Source organism: Orcinus orca, chromosome 5, assembly GCF_937001465.1.
Source record: "Orcinus orca chromosome 5, mOrcOrc1.1, whole genome shotgun sequence".
Taxonomy (NCBI): Eukaryota; Metazoa; Chordata; class Mammalia; order Artiodactyla; family Delphinidae; genus Orcinus; species Orcinus orca.
This window is the reverse complement of record NC_064563.1, coordinates 75,855,745-75,882,927: the sequence shown is the minus strand read 5'-3', so window position 1 is coordinate 75,882,927 and position 27,183 is coordinate 75,855,745. Positions and strand designations below refer to the sequence as shown.

General features: G+C 51.3%; 1 protein-coding gene and 1 long non-coding RNA gene across 2 annotated transcripts in view; one reads left to right on the top strand and one right to left on the bottom strand.

Annotated features, from left to right (window-relative positions):
• Positions 1-25,009, top strand: part of XXYLT1 (xyloside xylosyltransferase 1) — a 190,411-nt gene extending 165,402 nt beyond the window's left edge. Inside the window, exon 4 of the mRNA XM_004278770.3 lies at positions 23,453-25,009. Coding sequence (XP_004278818.1) covers positions 23,453-23,849 — 397 coding nt within the window. The 3' untranslated portion in view covers positions 23,850-25,009. The remainder of the gene's footprint in view (positions 1-23,452) is intronic.
• LOC125964533 (uncharacterized) lies at positions 376-26,350 on the bottom strand. Its single transcript, XR_007477634.1, has 7 exons — positions 25,438-26,350; positions 22,995-24,097; positions 17,785-17,881; positions 13,916-14,025; positions 13,446-13,581; positions 7,483-7,631; positions 376-7,349 (listed from the first exon to the last, which is right to left on the bottom strand). It is a non-coding gene; the product is annotated as an uncharacterized LOC125964533 (long non-coding RNA).
• Between the last annotated feature and the right edge of the window lie 833 nt (positions 26,351-27,183).

The window sequence follows — 27,183 nt, the reverse complement described above, 5'->3', positions numbered from 1 at the left end:
GTCCACCTAGCCCTGTCTGTCAGAGGTCCACAGGCCACGGGGGGAGAGAGGGACGGACATGGCTGGACCACGTGTTGTGAGCAGTCATATAGCAGTGATATGAAGCAGTGGCAAAGATTCATTTCAAAGGCAGACTCTCAGAAGATTTTATACAGGAGTTCAAAATTCCAGATTCCACCAAACTTTTCTTCTGGAGAATTATTTATGGTACTTTATTTAATCTGGCTTCCTTTTTTTTTTTTTTTAAGTATAGATAAGTGAGACTTTTTTTCTTCCCTCTCCTTTTTGTGCCCGGCAATAAACAGATCCCAAATGTCACCAAAGCTACACCTGAAAAACAGAAATTTTTCTCAAGAACCTCTATACTGGACAGGATTTCAAATACAGTTAGTGCATTTATTTCTCTATTCAATAGTTCTGTCTTTGCTCACTTTCACAGGAAAAGGGGCTTATGAACCAGTTTATTATTTTTTTAAAAAGTGGACTTTCCTTCTAGTGACTTGACTGCATGCAGACTGACAGTGCAGGCCCCATATGGCCCTGCTGGGTTGATGGGAGCTTCGATGGTGTATGTTTGTAGGTGTGTCTCTGCGGTCAGGAGGCCCAGGTGGTGAGCGAGACAGAGCACCGTCTGTCCAACTGTTGCCCCGTATGCGGGTCCTCGCACCTGCACCAGGGCCTGCTTTGTACGTGTGAAGCAGGACAGGTTTATTTCTTTGTCTCCCAGAGGTTTATTGTTTTGACATCCCGGGAAGGGAGAAGGAGAGGAGAAAACAGTCCTCTTGCAGCAGAAAGCGTTGTTGTTGGAGAGCCTGACCTCTGTCCCACATGTCCTCCGCTCCCTCAGAACGTTCCACGTTAATTACAGTCTGCCGCTGCCACGGCTTTGGAAAACAGATTGTGATTGCAGAACTTGAAGCGGTGAGAAAAGGAAAGCCACAGCTCTGCGGGCCCCCGAGGGCCCTGAGGCGGCTTGGAGACTGGCAGCCTGAGGGCAGAGAGGCCCCGGGTGGGGTCCAGTGAGCAGCTGGCCTTAGGGACGCAGGCAAAGAGCAAGGCTGTCAGGCCGTCGGATTCTATCGCCGGGCACCAGGGCTCCAGCTCTCAGATCCCGAAGGGAAGGAATGACAGCCCTGGCACCTGGGCTCAGCAGCGGGGCAGTGCAGTGACAGGGTGGTTCCCGGGACCTTGACAGTCTGGGCCCACTGGCTGCTTCTCCTCAGCTCGTGTGTGTGTGTGTGTGTGTGTGTGTGTGTGTGTGTGTGTGTGTGTGTGTGTGTGTGTGTGTGTGTTAAAATATATATAACATAAAATTTGCCATTTTAACTGTTTTTAAGTGTTCCGTCATTGGCATTAATTCCATTCACAGTGTTGTGCAACCATCACCACTATTTCCGAAATATTTTCATAACCCCCAGACAGAAGCTCTGTACCTGTTAAGCAATAGCTCCGTATCCCCCTGCCCTCCGCCTCTAGTACCCTCTAGTCTCCTTTCTGTGCCTGTGAATTGACCTGTTCTAGGTGGTTCATACGTGTGGACTCACAGTATTTGTCTCCTCCGCCACTCTGTCGCCTCCAGGCCCCTGGAGCACTCACCCCTCCACCCCCAACACCGGGCCTCTGTCAGTCCTTCCTCATTCACTGTACTCTCCATGGGCCTTTCTTTCTTTGTTTTTAAATTAATTATAGTTGATTTACAAGATTATATTATTTAGTTTCAGGTGTACAACATAGTGATTTAGTATTTTTGCTGATTATACTCCATTATAGGTTATTAGAAGATAGTGGCTATAATTCTCTGTATATATATGTACATATGAATGTATAATTATTAATCACCTGTCTTTGAGAAAGTCTTGAATGAATAGAGAATTTACTCCACTGCAATATTTGATTGTATAGATGCACACTGTTTCATCAACAGAAGAAGTGGAAAGGCTGTGTGTGAGTTTTTGGTACTATGTGCCACCTCTGTTATTCTAAAGCGAAGTATTCATGTACTTAAGCCATATTCTATTTAATTGTGTTTGATTTTAAAATATATATATGAATTAAAAAACAAAACAAGGATATACAGTATATCTTTGTTGCTTATCTCTTTTTCCATGGGACTTTCTTGATTTCCCTCCACTAATCTGATCTTTCTCTGTCTGGAACATTTGGTTTGAAGAGGTCTTTCAGCCCAGCTGACTGCTCTGTGTAAGGGTCTTTAATGCACCCACACTCCCTTGCTGAACAAGGAGCCCCTGGAGGCAGCAGCAGGACTGCACAGAGTAGATGCTCAGGGCTGTGCCTGTCTAGATGGAATGACCCCAGGGCGCTCCTGTCCACTGAGGGGCGGTGAGGATGGAATTGTCAGAGGGGCGCTGGGGCCTGGCTGCCTGTGTTTGAACCCAGGCTTCACCACTTATTAGGTGAGTGGCTTCAGCTAAATTTCTTAACCTCTGTAAGCCTCAGGTTCCTCACCTATAAAGTGAGGATAATAATAGCGCCTACCTTACAAGCTTGTGAAGAGTAAATGCGTCAAGTGTGTGAAACACTTAGAACGTGCTTACGTGTGCTGACACGTGCTGCTTTATAAGTGTTTGCCATTATCATTGCCATTGTTGTAACCTACGTCACAAAGTTGTGAGGATGAAATAATTCATGTAAGTTGTTTTTAAAGTGGCTGGCATGTAATAAGCATTTAGTAAATGTCAGCTACCAGTATGTGTGTGTGTGTGTGTGTGTGTGTGTGTGTGTGTGTGTGTGTGCGCGTGCATGTGAGCATATGTATGTATGTATTTTTACAACAAAACCAGCTCAGCTCTGAAACTAGTCCCAGGGGCTGCCTCTAACTTGAAGTTTCCACTGTTCTGATAAAAGCGATGGGAGCACCCCGGGGGCAGAGAAAAACAAACCTGCTGGCATTTCCTGTTCTTTTGAAGACAAGAACAGAGAAAGAGGAAGCTCAGAAGCTGGGTGCCAAGGGAAGGTCTTCTCAGGAGTGTGGCGAGGTAAAAATCAGTACAGCCTGCACTTGGAGGTGTCATCTGAGTTCACAGCAGTCTTACTAGCATTTTCACCTTTCTTAAAAATTTGGAAACAAATCATATGAATTTGCATTCCTTTTAACCTCAGGGAAAAGATCCTCACATTCTGCTGGCATCTGGAAGACTGAGTGGGCTTTACTGTTTATGTGGCTGCCTACAGTTTCCATCAAGATTCTCATTTTTTTAAACCCACAGAAGAAAAGTTATCCTTTATGGAAACCAAGCTTTACAAAACTTGTCTCTGTGCTCTGATTTTAATAGCCAGTTAAAAGAAACCTTAACCCTGCTTCTTAAATAGCTGCGTGAAATGTTATCAGGGCATGGAGAAGGGCTGGGGCTGGAGGAGGAATGGCCTCCTGGCAAATTTGTACCTCTTTCTGAAGAAAGCAGAACTCAGAACTAGCTGGGAAGTTGAACCTCAGCTTCCCGAAGGCAGAGGAAATACATGTGTGTATGTGTGTGCATGTGCACGTGTGTGTATGTATATTAGGGATGCACTCTGGGAACAGAGCATGGTTTCTGGGGCTCACATGTCATCTCTGCTACTCAGAGCCCTTGACCTCTGTGTTTGCACCACCGTCACTTTCAGTGCTCCCTCTCTGGCCACATGTGTCCCTCTGCACTGGCTGTGGGCTGGTACCATGCCAGAGGGATCCCCCAGTCTCAGCAGGTACCCTCTACAAGTATGATGAAACAGCATTACTCTTTTTGAATTAAAGTATAGTTGATTTACAATATCATGTTAGTTTCAGGTATACAGCAAAGTGATTCATTTATATTTATGTATTTTTCAGATTCTTTTCCATTATAGGTTATTATAAGATATTGAATATAGCTCCCTGTGCTATACAGTAAATTCCTGTTGCCTATCCATTTTATGCATAGTAGTTTGTATCTGTTAATCCCATACTCCTAATTTATCCCTGTTCCCCGCCCTTTCCCTTTTGGTAAACATGTTTGTTTTCTATGTCTGTGAGTCTCTTTCTGTTTTGTATATAGACTCATTGGTATTATGTTTTCGTTTCCACATATATGTGATATCTACAATATTTGTCTTTTTCTGTCTGACTGACTTCACTTAATATGATATTATCTAGGTCCATCCATGTTGCTGCAAATGGCAATATTTCATTCTTTTTATGGCTGAGTGGCATTCCATTGTGCATATGTACCACATCTTCTTAAGCCAATCATCTGTTGATGGGCATTTGGGTTGTTTCCATGTCTTGGCTATTGTAAATAATGCTGTTATGAACACTGGGGTGCATATATCTCTTCAAATTAGACTTTTCATCTTTTCCACATATATACCCAGGAGTGGGATTGCAGGATTATATGGTAGCTTTATTTTTAGTTTTTTAAGGAACCTCCATACTATTCTCCACAGTGGTTGTACGAAATTACATTCCCGCCAACAGTGCAGGAGGGTTCCCTTTTCTCCACATCCTCTCCAGCATTTATTCTTTGTAGACTTTTTGATGATGGCCATTCTGACCGGTGTGAGGTGCTGCTTCAGTGTGGTTTTGATTTGCATTTCTCTAATAATTAGCAATGTTGAGTATCTTTTCAAGTGCCTGTTGGCTATTTGCATGTCTTCTTTGGAGAAATGTCTATTTAGGTCTTCTGCCCATTTTCGATTGGGTTGTTTGTTCTTTTGATATTGAGTTGTATGAGCTGAAACAGCATCATTTTCTGATTAAGATCAAAGGGGTTTACTTTTGATCTTAATCAGAAAAGATTAAGTATATGGGGGGGGGCAAGGGAGGCTACGATGCAGACTGGCTGTCAGTAAATGCTTACTGAAGATGAATTGGCCATCAGTCTAATTTCTCCTCTTGCCTTTGCCTTAAACCTTAGAAGCAACACTGCTATATATCACATATTGAGCTTGGTTCCCTGAGCCCCTAGCCTTTTTCTGGAAACAAGCAAGATCTCTGAAGCAGCTTGAGTACCTATAGGCCAGGAAAAAGGAGGGGTTCTGATGAATGGTCCTTTCCCTGGCCAGACTGGTTAATGCAGATTCTAAAAGCACCTACCTTTCTTCTATTGAGCTGCTGACCTGCAGTGAGAATCAGACCAAGTCTCCAGTGGTCGCTGCCCCGACCAAGAGGCAGCAGGGCTTGGGGCCTTACCCAGGGCTCTCCAGGCTGGCTGCCATCTGTAGGTCCTTGCTCTGTATGACCCCTCCCACGTGTTAGCAGGCGTTCTTGCTCACGCACATGTATCCAAGTAACAAAATCACTTGAGGAATCACCCTTCAGCATGACCTGAACAACCCACTTCTCCAGTACCACGCGCACAGGCACTCAGAGCTGGATGTGGAAACCCTTCGTCTAAGAGACAGGCCTTCGGGCCCTCCCAGCCCCCTCCCTGATCATATGGGACACAGGTTATGTGCCAGACACAGGACTAACAGCAGAAGGAAAGGAGGGAGAACTCTCATCATCTGTCACCTGCTGTGCACCACGGTCTTCAGATGTTATTTCATTTAATTCTCTGGCAATACCTCTCGCGAGGTCTCTCGTTCCTACTATTACAGGGAGAAAACTGAAGCAAAAGGATCAGAACTTGCATTTGTGGGCACCCGTGGCTTCAGGGGCTCTCGGCTCTGCATTACCTCATGTAATGCAGGAATATTGCAGACATCCCAAGTCTCTTTCCTCTACTTTCTCACTCCCCAAAGTGTTGCCTGTGGACCACAGCAGCATCACCTGGGAGCTTGTCAGAAATGCAGGATCCCACTCCTCTCACCTGCTGAACCCCAGCTACATTTAACTGGATCTCCAGACAGACATTTTGTGTGCACAGTAAGGTTTGCACAGCCCTGCCATTCACCACACAGCTCTTAGGGAAGAGAAGCCTGAGCCGGGAAGAGGAGGAGCGGACTTAGCTGAGAAAACCTTCCTAGGGGTAGGCTTGAGCCGAGTCACACGGGAGTGCCACGGAGGAGAGGCAGCACTGCTCAGAACGGCATCAGCAATACCTGCCCAGCCCATGCAAGAGGGGCCCCTGACCGTGCAGCCTCGCGGTTCCTGCCCATGTGGACGAGCAGACGGCGTGAAGAGGGAAGAACCGGCACCTTCACGGGCCTTGTGGCCCCATGCATCTGCATCCGGAGACTGGGGCTGCTGGGAGAAGCGGGCAACTCGGAGCCGGCTCCTTGAGACATCTGCACCTGGATGGCCTCTGAGGAGGAGGGCAGAGGCTAGAAGGGCTTCGTTTGGTAGAAGTTTCCTGAGATCCCACGAGGAGTCCGGCTCTGAGCGAGGAGGGGGAGCATCCTGGGTCAGCAGCCCTGCGCACGTGCGTCTGGGCGGAATGAACGGCAGGAGACCTGGTCGGGCCCCTGTGGGCTCTGTGCGTGTGGGCAGGTGTCTAGGTCTTGGGCGAGGAGCCAGGCGGCTCTGGGGAGGGGAAGGAGGAGGTCTGACAGGGAAAGGGAGTGTTGAAGATGCAGGCCCACCCGTGGTATGGTGCAGCTGTGGGCAGGGTGCTGGCGCTGGGCTCCGTGGGGCCTGGCCCGGCTCTGCTGTGTGGGTTCATTCCTTGTCTTCTTTGCCTCCTTCCCAAGGTGTGTCCGCAGCCCAGGTTTCTTGCTTTTTCTCAGGCTGGGAGCTAGTTGGGAACTTGGGGCCTCCCCAGCAAAACGGCCCTGCAGGTTCCACACAGGGCGGAGAGCAGAGCAGAGCAGACACTGAGCTCAGCACCTCCCTGACCCTTGGCAGTACCAGAATTTTCAGGATGAGGGCCCCCTGGGGTGCAAATAAGCACCTGATTCTTTGGGCTGTGGTTCTAGTCAGGACGCTTCTTCCTCAGTCAGCAACTGGGCAGCCTGAACGGCCATGGGGAGAAAGGCAGGGAGAGGGTGGCCAGGAGCCCTGGGGCAGGAAGAGCTGCTCCCTGAACAGCCAGAGAATTCCAGAAGAACGGCTCCAGGAGTGGTGTCCAGCAGCCTGCTGTCGTTGCAGAGGATTCTAAGCACTCTGCAGGTAGTGGCTTGGACGAGCGTCTAATTTTAAGGCCAGTTTTGATCTGTCTTTTTTTAATTCCCCTCTTCATGTGCACTCAAATCCAGTTGGTGGTTCTGGTCCAGGCTAGGCTCCGGCCCTCCACCGCAGAGAGAGCTGAGAAGTCCCGGGCCCTGAGTGCTGTGGGGCTGCAGTTCCTCTCCACAGCGCTCTTCCAGCTCCAGGAGCCCCAGGCATTCCTGTGGGCACCTGAGTAGAGAGCTGGGTGGGGACAGAGGGCCAGGGTAGTTCCCATCCTTCTCTGCCTTTAGAGGGAGACCCCAGGCTCGGCAAGATTCTGGTGGTCCATCTAGAAGGCATAGAGAAGAGACTTGAGCAGATCAGATCCAAGGAGGCAGCTAAGGGGCACGCTTCCAGATTAAAGGGGAGAACATCTCCCTAGGAAATCGGCCCCATGTGGCAGGGAAGCAAGGGACGCTCACCAGCCCTGGACGAGGTGAGGGTGACTGGTCCAGAAGAAGCAGGGGAAAGGCAGGTTTGCTCTACGTCGTCTGCAAAGAAGTCGGCATTTAATGGGCCATGCTGGCCAGCGTCTCACAGCTGTCCCTGTCTGCGTCCTCCCGGCCTGGTCCTGTGTTTGGAGAAATGCACAAAGGCGGGAGGAGTGAGCATGTGCCGGCACTCAGGCGGTTGTTGGGGGTGGCACAGAGACACACAGGTCTGCGCTGGGCGCGTCTCCTTGCTGTACAGGCAGGAGAACGAGGCCCAGACAGGGCAATGACCTGGCCCGTGTCCCTGCGCCAGTCGGTGATCATGGTTATGTAGCTGTTGCCATTTATGCCACGCCCAGAGTGCTCAGGACAGAAACCCGGGCTCGGAGCTCCTACCCTCCGTCAGTCCCTCTATCCACCTGTCAGTCCTCAGGTCCTGTCCCGCGCCTGCTGACCATCTCCTGAATGCTCCGCTTCCCTCCTGCCCTGACACCACCGCCATGCTCCCCTGGGTCACTGCGGCAGCCCCCAGCTGTCTGGCTGCTTCCAGCCCTGCCTTCTCCAGGCCATCCCTCGCCCAGCCGGTGACCTTCGTCATACACAGGCTGCCTTGCTTTAACCCTTTGTTATCCTCGGCATCAAGGTCAGCCTCCCTGACCTTCCTCACAGGACCCTTCCTAGTCTGGCCCCTGCCCGCCGCCCATCTCAGTCCAGCCAGGCTGGACTGTGCTCAGTTCCCCAGGCCAGGTGCACTGTGGCCCACCTCTGCTCTTCACCTGCCTGAGTCTTCACATCGGGGCTCACATACCAGTTTCTCCAGGAAGGCTTCCTTGAACCCCTCAAGACTGGGTGAGGAGCCTCTCTTTGGGGGTCTTAAAACTCCCCATTGCTGCGCCATCCTGTCTCTTATCACCCAGAATTGTGATTGCCTGTTGGCTGGTCTGCATCCTTCCCAGACACTGAGCTCCACGAGGGTAGGAATCATAGTTGTCTTTCCTGTTTACTGTTGTATCCCAGGGCCTAGAATGGTGTCTAGCACATAGTAGGTTTTCAGTAAGTATTTCTTCAATTAATAAATGTGCCAGGCTCTCCCCTGGCACTTCAACTTAAGCCTCAAAGAGATCTCATCCTCTCAGGTTTACAGATGACCACACTCAAGAGGGTTAAGTAACTGGCTGCAGGCCCTACCGCTGGGAAGGGGCAGCCCTGAGACGGCAGCCCAGGCCTGACTCCACAGCCCCTGCTCTGAATCCCTGTGCTTGTTGAATGGAACTGCAGGTCTGCGGTCTCTGCTGGACCCCCTGGCATGTTTAGAGACCGGGAGGGGCCTCAGTCCCAGCAACCCACGCACAGGGAGCTGCCAAGATTCCAGGCCATCTTTGAGGAGTTGTTTATTTCCTGAGCCAGACAGTTCTGATAACCCCCTGGTAACGTTGCTCTTTGATTCAGCCTAGCTCAACTGCGATCTGAGCTGGCCTGTCAGGAGGACAGCTTGTTTTGTGGAATTTCTTCTTCTTTCCTTCTTTAAAAGAAAGGAAACAGAGAAGACAGCGCAGTGGAGGGCCAAGCCGCGGGGCTTCGGGCCACAGAAGGCAGCCAGCCGTGAGGGGACGCTGGCAGGCCAGGAACAAGCTGCGTGTTTGGGTGGGCTGGAGGCCAGGCCTGTGTGGCTCAGGTGTGCTCTGTACAGATGACCTCTAATGCTGCCGCCCCACCCCGCCCTGCACACGGCCCCCGTGCTGCCCTTGCGTGAGGAGAGGCTTAAAGAGCCCCAGAGTCCTTCTGCATCTGGGCCACCACGGAGTTGCAGGAGGCCCACACAGCACACAAGGCAGAGGTGAAGGCATGGCTGCCTCCGGGCCAGCCCCGCCATCCAGGGCCTCTTTCCTGTGCTGAGCACATTGGTTGTGCCATCACCACCCGCAAAGGACGAGGCTCTCAGGGGCCCAAGAGCATGAACTAAACCGGGCCAGCCGCTGGGGGAATGGTCAGAATGAGCCCAGGATGGGGGTGGTCTCCCTTCATCTGTCCTGGACTCTATCAGCTTGTCACCATACACAGATGGTGGCTCATAAGTGCCCACCACAGCCCACAGGCAGGGCAGGGCTCTTGGGATGCGAGGGGCACAGGGAGGTGAACACCTGCTCCCTTTCTCTCTGACTTCACTGCGGGGCCAGGGCTGGGGATGGGACTCTCTGACACTGGTCCCAAGTCACTGTCCCTTGCAGAGAGGCTGGAAAGGGGTGGAGCCTTGGGGGCAAACCTAGATATTCTCTCTCCAGAGCACACACCCCTTCTCTGAACCATCCTGCAGGGACCCCACTGAGCCTCCTTTTGTCCTCAACCTGAACTTCCAAGTGACAATAGTTTCTTTGCCTACTTGACCTCATGCAGGAGGATTCAGAATGCTTGAATAATTTAAGTCTCATGGGGATGGCCCTTTGTCCACATGAAGACATTGCGGCCACACAGATGAAGCATGGACTCTGGAGGGTTTCAGTGTTTTGAGAGAATTTGGGAGTGGCTGCCTCTGTGGCCTCCCTTTCTTACCCTGAGCTCCTTTGGCTGGCAGGATGCCCGTCTCCGGCATTGCCAGAGAGACTTCCCTGCCCAGAGCCAAGGTGAGCCGTCCCCAGTGTGGTGACTACTTGTCCCATCCTAAGTGGTTCCTGCGGGACAGAGGTCTCTGTGTGATTCACCTTTGTGTCCTCAGTGCCCTGCACACTCTAGGCCGCTGGGATGGGTCCCTGCGGTTGGGTTCCGAAGGCTGTTGGGGTCCTGGGATTGTGTGCAGGGGTGGGGGGTTTGCAGAGAGCATCCTTGGGTGATTAAACTTACTAGATGACGGCAAGTGAAGAACAGGCAGCAAGGGCTGACCTAAGTATTTTAGGGAAAGAACTGATGTCCTATGACCCTAAAAAAGTGTGTGGTTTTCCTTGGTCAGAATCTGGAAAAGCATGAGACAAAAGCTGAGGCTGCCGTCTTGCTGGTGTGGGAGGGCCCTCAGGCAGCTTTGTGGTGCCCGGGCATGTGAGCTGTTACGTCTCAGCTGGGGGATCTTGTGCAAGTTGCTTCCACTCTCTGTGTTCCTGGGTGATGTCTATAGGTTTTTTCACCTACGGGATTTTGGTTCCAGGGCCAGAGCCACGACTGAAACCGGGCTTCCTGCCTCTATCTAAGTGCACCTGGGGCAGGGAGCACACTGGTTCACTCCTGCTATCCCTCTACCCTTACATAGCCTGCTCCACGGTTGGAACTGGTCTGACGAAATTCAGACCCCACCCCCAGTCTTGGTGTGTGGAATCCCCTATCCTGTCTTCTGCTCTACCAACCAGACCTCCCCTGAGAATCCATTCTCTGAGTTCTTTCTCTCTCCAGCTCTGAACTTGGTGAGAGCACAGGAGATTGAGAGCCCACCCTGTAGGCTCCACAACTTCATGGGCCCCTCTGGGAGCGCAACGCTGAGCAGGGAGGGCACTTCCTCCTGCCCCGCAGCCTCACCTCCGGGCCTAGCCTCGCAAGAGGGCTGTGTGACTATAAGCACATTGCTTAACCTCTCTGAGCCTTCACTTCCTCATCCTTACTGACCATAGATGTTGTCGTGAGGGATTGAGAGAATGTATGTAAAGCTGAGTAAGGGCTGCCCGAGTGATGGCAACTCCTCTTCCTCCTCCTCATTATTTCAGGTGCGGCGCTTGGTCTGTACCAGGCTTTGAACATTTACTGAAGACTTAGGGATATGGGTGAGAAGGAGTTGATGAGGACAGAGGCCTCTGGTGCTGGGGAAACTGGAGGAGAGACCCCAGGGGTCATCTCAGTGGGGCAGGGGTGGGAACAGAGCCACAGAGAATCCACACTGCTTCCCACTGAAGGTGACGTGTGTCTTTGGCTTCCCTCATCTCATCTGATGGGATTGTTTTACCTGCGTTATCTCATAAAATCCTCACAACAACCCTGTTTCCATATGGGAAGACTGAAGCACAAAGCACTTTAGCACCTTGTGCAGGGTAGTGAGCAAAGCACCGGAATTTGAACACGGACTGTCTGCCTCAGAACCTCTTAACCCCGTCATGCACCGGCACTTTTTTTCAAATCAGTGGACAGCTAATACATACCTGCCTCCCCCTCCACCCCAGACTGACTGCTAATCCCTGGGGATGGAAGGCGGCAGACCTGGGCCCTCCCTCCTGGCACCATAAGCGCCCTGCTTCCAGGAAGCATCTCCCCAGCAGCCCCCCAGGACTGTGCAACGTGAGAAGGCTCAGCAAATATTAGCATAAAAATTTGCAAGTGGCCGAGCCACCTATTTCATGGCCATTTTCATGATAAAATATCACTGCTACTCATGTGGTTTTCATTTCTTTATAAGATTATTAAAAATACCTCTTTTTTCCCCTCTGAGTATGATCGTCGGGCCAGCAGCATCAGCATTACCTGGGAGCTTGTCAGAAATGCAGCATCTGAATGAGAATCTGCATTTTAACAAGATCTCAGGTGAGTCCCTGGCATGGTGACATCTGAGAAGTGCTGTTGCCCGTGATAGGCTCCCGTGGGGCAGGGCCTGTGCCTGGCCTGTCGCTGTCCCCCCGCGGTGCCTTGCCGTGTGCCTGACAGGTGAGAGGAGATCCCCAGTGTTTGTGTCAACATGCCAATCACTTGTTTTACCCTTGACCGAGACCCATGCCACAGTGTGTGGGACAGCGAGCAGGGGCAGGCAGAGGTCAGCTGAGGTGAAGTGGGACAGCTCACAGACTGCTTCTGGGCTTGGGAAGTAACACATTTTCCTGGAGCTCGGTTGCCTTTGTGCCCGGCTCAGCCACACCAGGGTGAAGGACACCGGGCTGGACTGGTGTTGAGCTTAATTCGGGCACGAGGTTAAATTCCACCCGTGGTCCTCCCCATCACCCTTACTGCACACGCCTACGCTCTGCTGACTGCCCCGGAAAACACCCGGCATGTGTCCTGGGCACTTCTCTCCTGTGTCCCCTAGTGCCACGGGGCTGTTGGGAGCAGTGAGCCAATTCTGAAGGTGACTCTCTCTGGCTTTGTCTTCACCCTGATGAAAGTCCCTCCCTCAGCCCGACTTCTGGGAAAGGGCAGGATTGTGGAGCTGAGCTGGGGCCTCCTGCACGTGGGTTGTGACCAACCCAGCCTGCTGGCTGCAGGCCCTGCAGTCTCCTGGTTGGTCCCAGGGCTCACACCAGATCTGAGCTGCTCCCTAGCAGTGATGTACAAGCCCCGCTACTTGGAAGCTAGGGGCTCTTCCAGAGCCAGCGCTGGGAAGGACACTGTCCACAGGGCTGTGGGCGCCACTGGGTCAGGTTACCATCTGCGGCTCTTCATGGCTCACCTTTGTCACACCCGCATCTCATCACAGGTGTGGATTCTAGAGCTCATGGGACCACCTTTTCTCCCTTGCCTTCTCTGTCCTCACCCTGGAGGAGACCTGGCTTCCCCGGGTGAAGACCTGCATGGCCCCAGCTCACAGGGTCCAGGGCGCACTGTCTCCCAACTGCCTTTCTGAACTTTTGTTCCACCACCTTCATCAACATTCTCCTCTTTTAAATTTCTGCTATCTGATCTTACAGTCCCTTATTCTTTTGTTCATTCATTCTTTAATCCATTCATCCATCCATTCATTTGAAACTTAGCCGTTCTCACGGGTGTGCTGGGAATCAAATGCCCATGCTAGGCTCTCAAGACATAAAGGTGAATAAGGCATACCCTGGTTATCAATCCAGAGCTTCCTCACGCCCTCGCTACTCCAGCAAATTCTTTCATTCATCTTTTATTGATTCCTTATTGCATTTCCGAGGGGCCCTCATAGACGATTTCTCTTTCTCAGGCCCTTCTTGCACCCCAGCTCCTCTGTCTTCTGAGATGACTTCACCTCTTACCTTCCCAAGATTTAGAGTTGACCAAAAATGAGCTTTTAAAATATCCCTTGCTCCCACCTCAGAGCCACTGCACCTTCTTTCTTCTGTCCCTCCTTCAGGCTCAGATGCGTCCCAGGATTTCCCTCTTGGCAAACTCTTCTGCCTGGCTCCTCTGACCTTGGGCAAATGTTTTATATCTTCCTTTCACACTTATCTATAAAATGGAGATAATAGTTCTTACCTCATGGGTTTGTTACAAACGTTACATGAGAACTTAAAACGGCCTGGCACATAGTACTCACTAAATATTAGCCATTATCATGATTATCATTCCTCAAAGTGCCACCCTGCCATTCATCCTGTTCCCTTTCTCTTCAGTCTGGCACACGCATCCCTTTCCCTTGACATGTGGCTTCGCTTCCCTCTCTGTAAATACGCTTCCCTCTGCCCTCTCTTTGCTGCTGGTGTATCTGCCTGCCCTGCCTCTGCTCCCCCTGCTCTTGTGTCCCCAGGGCCAAGTGTCTGGCCTCTTAGGCTCCATCACTCACCTCTCAAAGGTCTCAGGCACCTCCTGCAGCATTTCTGGGTCTTCATTCTCTACGGCTTTCAACACTGTCACGTTCCAGGCATGTGGTGAGGTGCTGGGGGGCAGTTCAGACTGTGGGGGGGAACCAGGGGAGCCAGGAAAGACTGACAATCTAGAAAATAAGGAGAGGTGGGCCCCAGAGACTCCCAAGGGGCCGACTGGCAGCTTCCATGGGTATGTGGTCAGAGGGGATCTATCTCAGCTCCCTGTCCCTGGAGGAGAGTGCCTTTTTTTTTTAAATTTTATTAAGTATAGTTGATAAACAGTGATGTGTTAATTAATGCTGCATAGCAAAATGATTCAGTTATACATATATATACATTCTTTTTCATATTCTTTTCCATTATGATCTATCACAGGGTATTGAATAGTTCCCTGTGCTATACAGTAGTTGAATATAGTTCCCTGTGCTATACTGTAGGACCTTGTTGTTTTATCCATCCTATGTATAATAGTTTGCGTTTGCTAATCCCAAACGCCCAGTCCATCTCTCCCCATCTCCTCCTCCCCCTTGGCAACAAGAAGTCTGTTCTCTATGTCTGTGAGTCTATTTCTGTTTCATAGAGAAATTCGTTTGTGTCATATTTTAGATTCCACACGTAAGTGATATCATATGGTATTTGTCTTTCTCTTTCTGACTTCACTTAGTATGATCATCTCTATGTCCACCCATGTTTCTGCAAATGGCATTAGTTCATTCTTTTTTATGGCTAAGTAGTAGTCCATTGTATATATGTACCACATCTTTATCCATTCATCTGTTGATGGACACTTAGGTTGTTTCCATGTCTTGGCTGTTGTGAATAGTACTGCTGTGAACATAGAGGTGCATGTATCTTTTTGAACTATAGTTTTGTCTGGATGTACACCCAGGAGTGGGATTGCTGGATCATATGGCAACTCTATTTTTAGTTTTTTGAGGAACCTCCATACTGTTTTCCATAGTGGCTGCACCTACTTACATTCCCACCAGCTGTGTGGGAGGGTTCCCTTTTCTCCATACCCTCTCTAGCATTTGTTATTTGTAGATTTTTTAATGATGGCCATTCTGACCGGTATGAGGTGATACCTTATTGTTATTTTTATTTGCATTTATCTAATAATTAGCTACGTTGAGCATCTTTCCATGTGCCTGTTGGCCATCTGTATGTCTTCTTTGGAGAAATGTCTGTCTGGGTCTTGTGCCCATTTTTTGATTGGGTTGTTTGTTTTTCTGTTATTGAGTTGTATGAGCTGTTTCCGTATTTTGGAAATTAAGCCCTTGTTGGTTGCATCGCTTGCAAATATTTTCTCCCAGTCCATAGGTTCTGTTTTCATTTTGTTTATGGTTTCCTTTGCTGTACAAAAGCTTGTAAGTTTGATTAGGTCCCATTTGTTTGTTTTTGCTTTTATTTCTATTGCCTTGGGAGACTGACCTAAGAAAACATTGGTATGATTATGTCAGAGAATGTTTTGCCTGTGTACTCTTCTAAGAATTGTATGGTGTCATGTCTTATAATTCTTTACGCCATTTTGAGTTTATTTTTGTGTATGGTGTGAGGGTGTGTTCTAACTTCATTGATTTACATCTGGCTGTCCAACTATCCCAACACTACTTGTTGAAGAGACTGGTTTTTTTTCCATTGTATATTCTTGCCACCCTTGTCGAAGACTAATTGACCATAGGTGTGTGAGTTTATTTCTGGGCTCTCTATTCGGTTCCATTGATCCATATGTCTGTTTTTGTGCCAGTACCATGCTGTTTTGATTACTGTAGCTTTGTAGTATTGTCTGAAGTCTGGGAGTCTTATGCCTCCTGCTTTGTTCTTTTTCCTCAGAATTGCTTTGGCAATTCTGGGTCTTTTATGGTTTCATATAAATTTTAGGATTGCTTGTTCTAATTCTGTGGAAAAGAAGTCATGGGTAATTTGATAAGAATCACATTAAATCTGGAGGAGAGTGCCTTCTGGTGGCAAGGTGCACAGAAGGGGGAGCCAAGTGGCTAGCTCAGTTAGTTAGGGCTTGAAGAACCCTGAGGCCAAGGTGAAGCTCTTATCACCGCTGTTGAAATTATTGAGGCTGCCCTAGGGATGGAGCAGAGAAGAAGAGGGTATGGGTGGTGGGCAGAGGTGATGAGCAGGGAGGCGAGGAGGCAGCTAGACTGATGGTGTGGCTGCGGTGCATGGTGGGGGGACAGCTCTGGAAGGGTGTGTCGGGGGAGGCAGCATGCATCCCTGCAGTCTGGGGGAGTGGCAGCAGGATTGGTTTCTACTTGGGGAGGGAGGGCTGGAGATACTTAGTGCTGTCTGGGGTGTCTTTCTGTCCTGATCCGTGTTTGTTGGGAGGCAGAGAATGGGCAGTTGCTGTCAGTAAGAGGGTTTGGAGGGCAGCACCTGGGGAGAGAAGGTCTGGAGGCCACTGGATTGGTTGGGGATGAAGGTGAAGGAGGAAGGCTGGGGGCGCTTCGGGCACCTGGGACACAGGGCTGGGGCATGCAGGGTTAAAGTGCACACAGTGGGCCTGCAGGTCCAGCTGGAGGTCGGTGCAGCTCCTCAGGGGGCCCCACGGCCCGCATCAGTGTGGGGGACAGGCGGCTCGGCTACTCAGAGGTCCTACCTGTGTCCTCACTCCTCCTCCTCCATTCCCTAAATGTCAGTCAGCACTCTCCAGAATTCTGTCCTGCCTGCTTTGCACTGTGCTTGTGACACACCTGTGTCCAGCTCCCTGCTGGGCATCTGTTCGAGACTGAACGGGGTCACTCCCCTCTGCATCCTCCCAGCCCCGCCGTGCTGTTGGCAGCTCTGCCACCCCTGTAGTAGCCTAGGCCTGAAGTCCCTCCGAGCTCCGTCTGCCTGGCTGAACCCTGCAATGCCTCTTCCTCCATCATCTCTGTCCCTGGTGCCTCCCCCAGTTCCTTGCCATGCAGCCCTCCAGGGCCCAGCCCAGTGCCGGCACCTCAGTGCTCTAGAGCCATTTGTCAGATTGAGTGGTGATGGGTTCCCCAGCCCCACCCACCTGTTCACAGCTCTAAGACAGCAGGTGTGGGAGGAAAGCCGAGACGTCCGGCCGGTGGGCCGGGGAACGACAGGAGGGCCAGGGATGGGGATGGATGCTTTAGGAAGGGGCATCCCACCCCTCCTGAGGGCATGGGGGAGCGGCTGGCGCCCTGGTGGTGCTGTGCCAGGGGAGGCCTCAGGTCCACTGAAGCCACCCATAGGGCTCCAGAGCAAAGGAGGACTGGGGGCGTTAGGAGAGCTGTCCTGCAGCAGGTCAGAGCCTTGCCAGCAGGGGTGTTCACGCTCCATGATTCCAGTGCTCTGCCAGGTTTTAGAGTCCCACAGAGGTGGACAGATCATAGCCGGTGCTGCTTTGGTAACGAGACAGACAGTCATTCCAGACTCCCTAGAGCAGGAAGCCGTGTCTAAACAAAAACCTGCAGACACCTGGCTGGTGGACGAGGGCTGGCCCCTGAGATACCACCACACCCTGAGAAGAGCCTGGGCAGGAAGGGCGTCTGCCTTCGGTGGCTGAGCACCCATGGTGACAGCCACGACCACTCCTAGGGGCCTGGCGCTGGGCAGGGTCTGGCATGTGTTTGCTCCTGGAGTCCAGGACGGCCCTAAGGGGTGTCTCATCCCCATCCCTACGTGATCGCTGAGCAAACCAAGGCCCTGAGAGGCCCAGGGGCTCACCCCGCTGGTCCCTAGCCCAGGCGTCCAGGGTCCAGGCATCCAGGGTCCGGGCGCAGCCCCCCAGCCCCACCCCAGGACCACCCCCGCTGGTGTGTTCACACCCAGGTCTCAGCTCCTTGCTGCACTGCCCGTTTCCTGAGGGCAGGGATGTTCCACTCACCTCCATATGGGTTGGGTCTGTTAAATAGCTGAGTGATCGGCAATTGATCTTCTCCGTTCAGTGTGCTCTTTGTTGTTCCTGTTCATCTCATGAAGAACTAGGAGACACGGGAGAGTGGACTTTTGGGCATCTCTCTGCTGACTGACCAGTGCCGACGAGGGGTCCCTGTCAGTCCTACCACTGATAACCTGTGTGACTTTGGGAACATTTCGTACCCTCTCTGACCAGCGGAGTCAGAGACCTCCCTGCTTCAGGCCTTGCCAGCAGGAGATCCTAACAAGGGTCAGCTGTGACTCTCGGTGGTAAGAAATGCCCTAGGGCAACAGGCAGTTTAAAGCTTCGCGGGGCCCACAGCCCCACGCGGTCCACGCCCTCTCCAGTTGGATACCACAAGACAGTGGTTCCCCTAGAGAATGAAGGGTCAGCGCCCGTCCCGCAGAACCTCAGCCTCAGCCCAAGGCAGGATGGAGAGACAGTGCCACTGCTGTGAAATCATCCCCTAGAACTGTCCCGTCACCTCGCAGGACTGGGGCTGGGTGGAACGCTGGGCTGCCTCTGAGCATGGCTCTTCACTCCTGGCCTTTCCTCTCGGACGACTGGAAAACAGGGTCCCTTCCAAGTCAAACAAGAGCTGATTGGGCCTGGTACACAAGCACGGGCATGAGGGAAGTAGTGTTTCCTGATTCCAGTCTTTGCTGATTAGACGGCGAGCTTTCCCCGGGTAGAGGCCGGCCTCCCTTGCTCCTTAGAGACTTTGCCCTTGACTCTGAGGCACACTCAAGGGGTGAGCCATGGTGAGATGTGCCGCGTGTGAGGCCGTCCTTGTGAATCCCACACCTACAACAGGGCCTTCTCAGCCTGAGAACCTACGGCTTGAACTCAACCTGAGTCGGCACAGGCTTCCAGAACCTTCCTGAGGGGTGTTGTGCAGACTGCCCGGGCCCAGTGTGTGTTCCCATCTTTGCTTCTCCCCTCTTGGAAGTGAAAGTAGAAAACTGAGCCTTAGGAGCTGAGAAAGGCCAACCCAGGAGAAAAAAATCATGAAGAAACAGGGAGGCAAAAGAGTCTGTGATTTGGGGTGGTGTGTGGGGAGGAGGAAGGGACGATTCACGGCAGCGTGAGTCCTTTTCTGGAGAACGTGAGCTTTAGGTTCTCAGCCAGGGCCTCTGGTTGAGAGCCTTGTTGGAGTGACCTTAGCAATGATCATCAGAGAAAAGACCTGAGGGAGGAGATGGCTCTGCTTTTTCAAAACTATAATACTTCAAACACCCCTTCCTGTAAGGATGGGTTTTCCTCACCAGAACTAGTCCACTAGCTTTTAAAGTCCTTTTTATGATTATTAATTAGGATGTATTCGATATAAAAAAATTAGAAAATGCATCACCCATAACTAGTAGAATGTGCTTGAAGGCTCCTCACTTGTGCTCTCCCAGCAAGCCTCGTCGACTTCTGGAAGGACTCGGTACTTACAACGGACCATCTGCACTAGGCCTCGTTTTACAGTTAAGTTTATTTCTAAGGGGGAAGAAACCTTATCCCCTCTAGTGTGGGTCTCCAGGTGACCATGGGGGTGGGAACAAGACTCCACACAGGCCCAAATGAAACAATTAGGCAGCACCACATGGCTGGGCTGTGGCCATGGAGGTTAATCTGAGAAACTTCTGGAAACTCTCAGAATGGGATTTCTTCATTCATACAGACGTTTCCTGCAGCCTCAGCACGTGCTACTGGCAGTGCCCTGGGAATATACATGGTCAGCCCAGGCCCCATGAGGAAGGCAAGGGTCTGGGGTGCTCTCTGACCACCACCCTCCAAGCCAGCAGCTGCTGCCTCACCTGATGGCCTGGTCCCCAGCACCCGTGGCCTTGGGGTCTGCCAACCAAAGTCAGAAATAATATTGAAATCCAAGTGCTGCTCCTTGGAACATTAGCCTGTGGTGGAATCTGAAGTAGTCAAAGATTAAAGGGACCTTGGAGGTCAGAGGCCCTGGATCCGAGTCGGGGCCCTGCCCCTCACAACCGAGGGCCTCCGTTCCCTCTGTTAAAATGCAGGCAACAATGTCCCTGCACTGCTGGGAGAGGAGTGAGGTAGAGAACTGTAAGAGGGCTTTGCAGCCCGCACGTGCTGCTGCGGCTGTGGAAGTGGGGACCCCGCCCCGTTAGGCCGCTCCACGTGGGACCAGAGGCCCTTACGTGAGTTCTCATCCCTTCCACGTCCCTCTATCACTCTCTACCCGAAGCCTAGCACAGCTCCTCCACAAGGACCAGCTGCCGTGGAAGCCTGAGAAACCCACCATTCCCCTAAGCAGCTGCTCGGTTTTTCTGGGTGCGTCTTGGGGTAGTAGGAACACTTTAAATAACGGCAGTAATTTTGTACTTAGAGAATCGTTGGTTCATTTTCAGGCTGTGTTTCTGCTTCAGACACCCCAGGCAGCTTGCATTTCCAATTTCCTTTCCCTCTCTGGCTTCTCCTTACAAATCATAATGTACTGATGTCCCAGACCTGGTTCTTTCTGGCTCTTTGTCATAAAATGCCTCTTATGTCTTGATTAAGCAGTGGTCCTAGGCAGCACGTTCCCTAAGAGCCACCTAGGTTATGGTCTCCGCCTGGAAGGATTCCACCTACCTCTCCGCCTCTGGCCCTGCCCTCCGGAGCCCAGCAAGTCCGGTGCCAGGTCACTCTTGTGTAGACAAGAAGAGCTGGGGGAGCTTCCCTGCTGAGGTTGGTAAGGGCGTCCTGGGGCTGCCAATGGCCCCTCTGCTCCCAGCTTGCTCAAGGGTTGAAACCCTTCTGAACCTTTCTGAAACATCTGAGCACCCTCTCGTGGGTCCCTGTTCCTCTCCCCCAAGATAGACCTGGCAGCGGTGGATCCAGGGCTCAGAGAAGCAGCAGGATTTTTCTCGGCAGCGGCAACTGTCCTGACCTCTTCCTGCCCCTGGTGCCAGGTGACATCGGAGGCCATGTAGCCTGAGCTGCACTGACCTTTTCCTCAGTCCTTATCATCACTTCATGGTTCCTGAGGCGCTACTGTGCCAGGTGCTGAGCAGGCAGAGGCGATGGCGGTGCTGGGGGACCTCACAGACGTGACCGCCGCGCCCACACCACCAGCCCGTGCCACGTTCCCCCGCCCGTCCTCTGGGAGGGGAGGACAGACCGTGGGGGAAGTACAGAAGGACCGGTGGGCTTGATGGGGCATGAGGTGTCCAGGGGCTCCACGCGCACCGACTCTGCCTCTTCGCTGCCATCTTCTCCTTTCCCCCGGGTCTCTCCTCTCTGGAGAATGAATCCAGTGCTTTGGCAATAGAACAGCCCTCCCCTTAAAAAAGATAGCGGGAGAGAGAAGCCCTGTACCTAAGGTGACACATAACTTGTAGTCTGAACCCAGACATTTCAATGGATGACCAACCGTCCTGGTTTGCCTGAGACTAGGACAGTTTCTCAGGACATGGGACAGCTGGTCACCTGCTTTTGAAAATGAAAGGGTACATGACTATTCATTCAATTTGCAATACTTTGATTTTCCTTATGAGTTCTTCTTTGGCCAGTGGATTGTTTTAAAGGTGTGTTGCTTAATTTCCAAATATTTAGAAATTTTCTCTATCTAGTTTATTTCAAGTGCAGTTCCATTTTGGCTAGGGAGCATTCTTTATATGACATTTAACTTTTTTCAATGTACTGAGACTTGTTTTGTCCTCCAGCGTATGGTCTATCTTGGTGAATGTTCCATTTGCAGGAGAAAAGAATTAGAGAGTTCCACAGATGTCGACTAGGTCAAGTTGGTTGATAGCTTTATTCAGATCTTCCACATCCTTTGTCTAGTTGCTCTATCAGTTACTGAGAGCGGGGTAATAAAATTTCCAACTAGAATAGTGAGAAAAAAAAAAAGAAAAAACCTCGCCTGGTTTGAGGGTCCCTCCTCTACCATGCCGTGGTAGCCCAGGTCTATTTGGTAGAATTTTAGCTGGTTTGCAACCTGTTCCTGAAATTAACTATTTGGAAGAAATATGGTAAAATGAACTAACAGTTGTCAAACGGCATTCTAACCCTGCTATGATCCCATCACTGCAGGCTTTAGTGGCTAGAAAGATCTAGCATCTCTGTTTGCTTTGGAAGCTTATTTTTGCCAAGGTTGTTATCACCAAGTAGGCACCAGCGCTCTGTTCCACTCACAGTCCAATTATGGTGAAATTCAGACAAGGAACCTGTGTATTCCACTTGTAAGAATGTCCAAATGGAATGCTTTACCCTGGCCAGGAGCAAACTCTCGGCCCCCTTGTGATATGCGAGACCTCAAGGAAGCTTTCTCTATTCCCAGACCTGGAGAAATGTGTTGAACTGGAAAATGCATCAGGGTGGCCCACCCCGGGTCAGGCCTCTGGTTTTCTTTCCCCTGCACTGCCCACTTCACTGCACAGCTCCTCCCTGTCGTTGGTCGGGAAGCTGCTCTGTGGGAGGCCAGAGGGTGGCATTTCCAGGCCGGGGGCAGAGCTGGTTTTGCTATGCTGCATCCCCATCCTACGGACTCTAGGGAAGAGGCAAAGCTGGTAAAACAGGTGGGATGGAGCCTGATGCAGGACACGCCCCAGCCCACTCCTGCCCTTGCCCACGACAGAGTGTCCTCCGTCTTTCCTCCTTCCTCCAAGTCGAAGCCCCTCTGCTGTGACGGCATCTCTGCAGGAATGGAGCCTGGGTCTCTCTTTGCCCCTTCCTGTGCCCATTCTGTGCAGGAACTTGCTGTTAAAGAGGCTAGAGAACAGAGTGGCTCATGCTCTAACCTTGTCACCCACGGGGAGGTTTCTGGATCTGACTTCCTGTCTCCAGATGGAAACATCTGGATAAAGGACCTAGGAGGGGCCCCTTGGCTCTAACATCCAGTGGACTTAGAGCAGATTTCTAAATCTGTCTAGAGAGAAACTGAAATTGAGTGGACCTGCTCTCTAAAATTGCTATAATTCTACTTGGCTGTCCCATAGCCACTTTCACTTGACCCACCGGTGGACCTGAGCTGTTTCAGAAATGCTAGGCATGGGGTTTTAATGAATGAGACTTGTTCTGAAGCAAAAAAATGATTTTGATTCAGCCTGTGTTTAGCTCCCTATGTCTTTACCTGATCACCATTCAGAACTGTTTCCCAACTTTTCTCTCTCCTCTCCTTTTCAAGATCACAGACAAAAATCTAGGTGGAAAGTTCCACCTAGATTGTTACTAACCTCAGAAGTGGACGCTGGAGCCGGATGCCTGGGCTGAGTCCCTGCTTGTGCTATTTGCTGATTGTGTGGCTTTGGGGAAGTCTCTGAACCTCTCTGTGCAGTTTTCCTCAGGCGTGAGGTGACATATTGCCTCTGAGAACACCCGTCTCATAGGATGTAGTGCCTGGTGCTCACGAAGTCTGTACAGATGTGATTGATGGAGATGATGATGTCATCCTGAGGGTGGTGGGAAGAACGTGAGGCTTGGACTTGGGAGACTCAGACCGGCTCTGCCTCTTGCTGGCAGTGTGATACAGATTCTGAGCCTCAGAATGGCTCAGTCCTCGTAGCTGTAAAACAAGTGAAAATGGAACCTCCCTCCTGGGTGGTTGTGAGGACCCAGAGGAACAGGACTGGCAGACTGTTCCCACCCACACACACACACGTCAGGCTAAATCTGTTCTCTTTCCCCTTCCCAGGCACACATTCTGGCAGTTCCGTCATGAGAACCCCAAGACCCGGGTCGGGGGCCCTCCCCCTGAGGGGCTCCCCGGCTTCAACAGCGGGGTGATGCTGCTCAACCTGGAGGCCATGCGCCAGTCCCCACTGTACGGCCGCCTGCTGGAGCCAGCACAGGTGCAGCAGCTGGCCGACAAGTACCACTTCCGGGGTCACCTCGGGGACCAGGACTTCTTCACCATGATTGGCATGGAGCACCCTGAGCTCTTCCACGTGCTGGACTGTACCTGGAACCGGCAGCTTTGCACCTGGTGGAGGGACCATGGCTACAGCGACGTCTTCGATGCCTACTTCCGGTGTGAGGGCCACGTCAGGATCTACCATGGGAACTGCAACACCCCTATCCCAGAGGCCTAGGCGCCTCCTCACCCGATCTGGGGAAGGAGAGGGGCGCCTCTCGGACAGGCCTGGGGCAGTGTCTGAACTCCTAGAGAGACACGGCAAGGACGTCCTTGTGATCAGGTGCTGCAGCTCTCCCAGCACACATCGCTGTCCTGAAGCCATCCCATGACGACTGGACCCTTTGCCCCCACTGGTGCTCTGGACCCTCTGCCTCCAAGGACCAGGCGTCATGAAGGACAAACACATAGACCTCTTCCGGTGGGCTAGGAAGCGAGCATTTGAAAAGAAGGAAGAAAAACAAAACGGTGCCTCTTGCCTTCAGCCCCCAAAGAATGGAAATCCTTTTAAGAACTGGGCTTTCTTAGACCAAATATAAACTTATTTTACATCGACAGGCGAGACAGAGCAAACAGTACTGCTGTAGCTCCCAGTGAGCTCTAAATGCATGAGCCAGGGTTTTAACAACCAGCCCAGAGTTTAAGCATCCAAAGGAATGCTGGCCTTCCACACGCGCATCCTAGGAGGCCGTGTGGTTAGTCTCACGATGCTCGTGGCGCCTGGTGGAGATGTAAAGATCCCACCTCTTTGGGGAGGGCCCTCAACAGCACCTGTGGCCCACGTAAGAAAACTGGTCTCATTATTTTAACCTTCACAGCATTTACCTCCCAACTGCATCACAGAACCTCATTATCCCTTATTCATCTGATCCAGCTCCAGGTGACCAGACTCTGCTCTGAAATCAAATCTGCCATCAAAGAGACTGGCCACCCGCAAGGACAGGTGATGGAATTGTCTGGATTGGGAAGACTCATTCCAAAGAGGAGCCCAGCAGTGCCCTAGTGTAACCGTGCAGCTTGGAAGGGGTGTCGCTCTTAGACTTATAAGCATTCTAGTCTCTTTATTTGGAAGAATCATCTGTGTGACTTTATCGCACCAGGTCAGACCCTATACCTTACAAGAAATTAGGCTGTCATTACTTGATTTCTGCTTTAATGAGTTCTCCTGTAAGTGAGCTACAAATACGAAGCCTCTATTGGTCCATTTTGTATAATCCACCTGGGGTCCTCGGGAAAGAAGTGTTGTTGGATTTTCATCTTATTTTAATTCAATTTCATTTATTTTATTTTTTTCCACCGTGAGTGAGAATAGCTAATAAATAATCTTTGAGAACACAATGATTTATGTTGTTTGCTCTCTGATCACAGTTTCCAGCTACCTGAAGGATCTGAATCAAGAGTGTGATCAATGTCATTCAGAATCTGCCTCCCCACGTGATTAAGCTAGTAAGTGTGCTCACAGTGGGTCTCTGGGGCCTAAGGGGGACCACATCTGAGAAGGTTATATTGGGCTCAAAATGGAGAATTATTTCATTTCAGGTATTGACAGGCTGGTCTAATTCTGGGAGCAAAACCCACCACCGCATCCCTTCTCATCTGCTTACCCCAACTGTCCGCCTACATCATCCCGATGAAACAGAACACATGTCTCTCCTAACTCTCAGCTCTGACAGAACAGGTCTGTCTGCTTAGGGACTTGATTTCCTATTTATTGCTACCAATTATTTTTTAGTGGTTTTTGAGAGACGGCAATCTTACTTACTTACTTATTTATTTATTGGCTGTGTTGGGTCTTTGTGGCTGCGTGCAGGCTTTCTCTGGTTGCAGCGAGTGAGGAGCTACTGTTGCAGTGCGCAGGCTTCTCATTGCGGTGGCTTCTCTTGTTGCGGAGCATGGGCTCTGGGTGCACGGGCTTCAGTAGTTGTGGTTCGTGGGATCTAGAGCACAGGCTCAGTAGTTGTGGTGCACGGGCTCAGTTGCTCCGTGGCATGTGGGACCTTCCTGGACCAGGAATTGAACCTGTGTCCCCTGCACTGGCAGGCGGATTCTTAACCACTGCGCCACCAGGGAAGTCCAACTGCTACCAATTATTGAATGTCTGCTGTGTGCCTAGCATTGTATTATGTGTGATAGTGACACACTATCACTGATACTTGTGAAAACCTCATTAAGGTAATTCAGATTCTAAAATTTATTGGAATAAAATAAGAGATGTGGACAGAGTCACTGTTTATCACAGCCTTTTTTATAATAGAAAAAATTGGGAGCAACAAAATGCTGAATAGGGGAGTGGATAAATAATGTGTTACAGCTATATAATGGAATACTTTAGGCATTAAAAATCATATTTTTGGGTGGGAGGGGAAGATGGCGGAAGACGTGGAGATCACCGTCCTCCCCACAGATACACCAGAAATACATCTACACGTGGAACAACTCCTACAGAACACCTACTGAACGCTGGCAGAAGACCTCAGACCTCCCAAAAGGCAAGAAAGTCCCCACGTACCTGGGTAGAGCAAAAGAAAAAAGAATAAACAGAGACAAAAGGATAGGGACAGGACCTGCACCAGTGGGAGGGAGCCGTGAAGGAGGAAAGGTTTCCACACACTAGGAAGCCCCTTCACGGGCGGAGACTGCAGGTGGTGGAGGGGGGAAGCTTTGGAGCCTCGGAGGAGAGCACAGCGACAGGGGTGCAGAGGGCAAAGCGGAGAGATTCCGGCACAGAGGATCAGTGCCGACCGGCACTCACCAGCCCGGGCGGGCGGGGCTGGGAGCTGAGGCTCAGGCTTCAGTCGGTCGGAGCACAGGGAGAGGACTGGGGTTGGTGTCGTGAACACAGCCTGCAGGGGGTTAGTGCACCACGGCTAGCTGGGAGGGAGTCCGGGGAAAAGTCTGGACCTGCCGAAGAGGCAAGAGACTTTTTCTTCCCTCTTTGTTTCCTGGTGCGCGAGGAGAGGGGATTCAGAGCGCTGCTTAAAGGAGCTCTAGAGACGGGCGCGAGCTACAGCTAAAAGCACGGACCCCAGAGACGGGCATGAGACAATAAGGCTGCTGCTGCCGCCACCAAGAAGCCCGTGTGCGAGCACAGGTCACTATCCACACCCCTCTTCCAGGGAGCCTGTGCAGCCCGCTACTGCCAGGGTCCCGGGATCCAGGGACAACTTCCCCGGGAGAACGCACGGTGTGCCTCAGGCTGCTGCAACGTCATGCTGGCCTCTGCTGCCGCAGGCTCGCCCCGCACTCCATACCTCTCCCTCCCCCCAGCCTGAGTGAGCCAGAGTCCCTGAAGCAGCTGCTCCTTTAACCCCGTCCTATCTGAGCGAAGAACAGACGCCCTCAGGCGACCTACACGCAGAGGCGGGGCCAAATCCAAAACTGAGCCCTAGGAGCTGTGAGAACAAAGAAGAGAAAGGGAAATCTCTCCCAGCAGCCTCAGAAGCAGCGCATTAAAGCTCCACAATCAACTTGATGTACCCTGCATCTATGGAATACATGAATAGACAACGAAT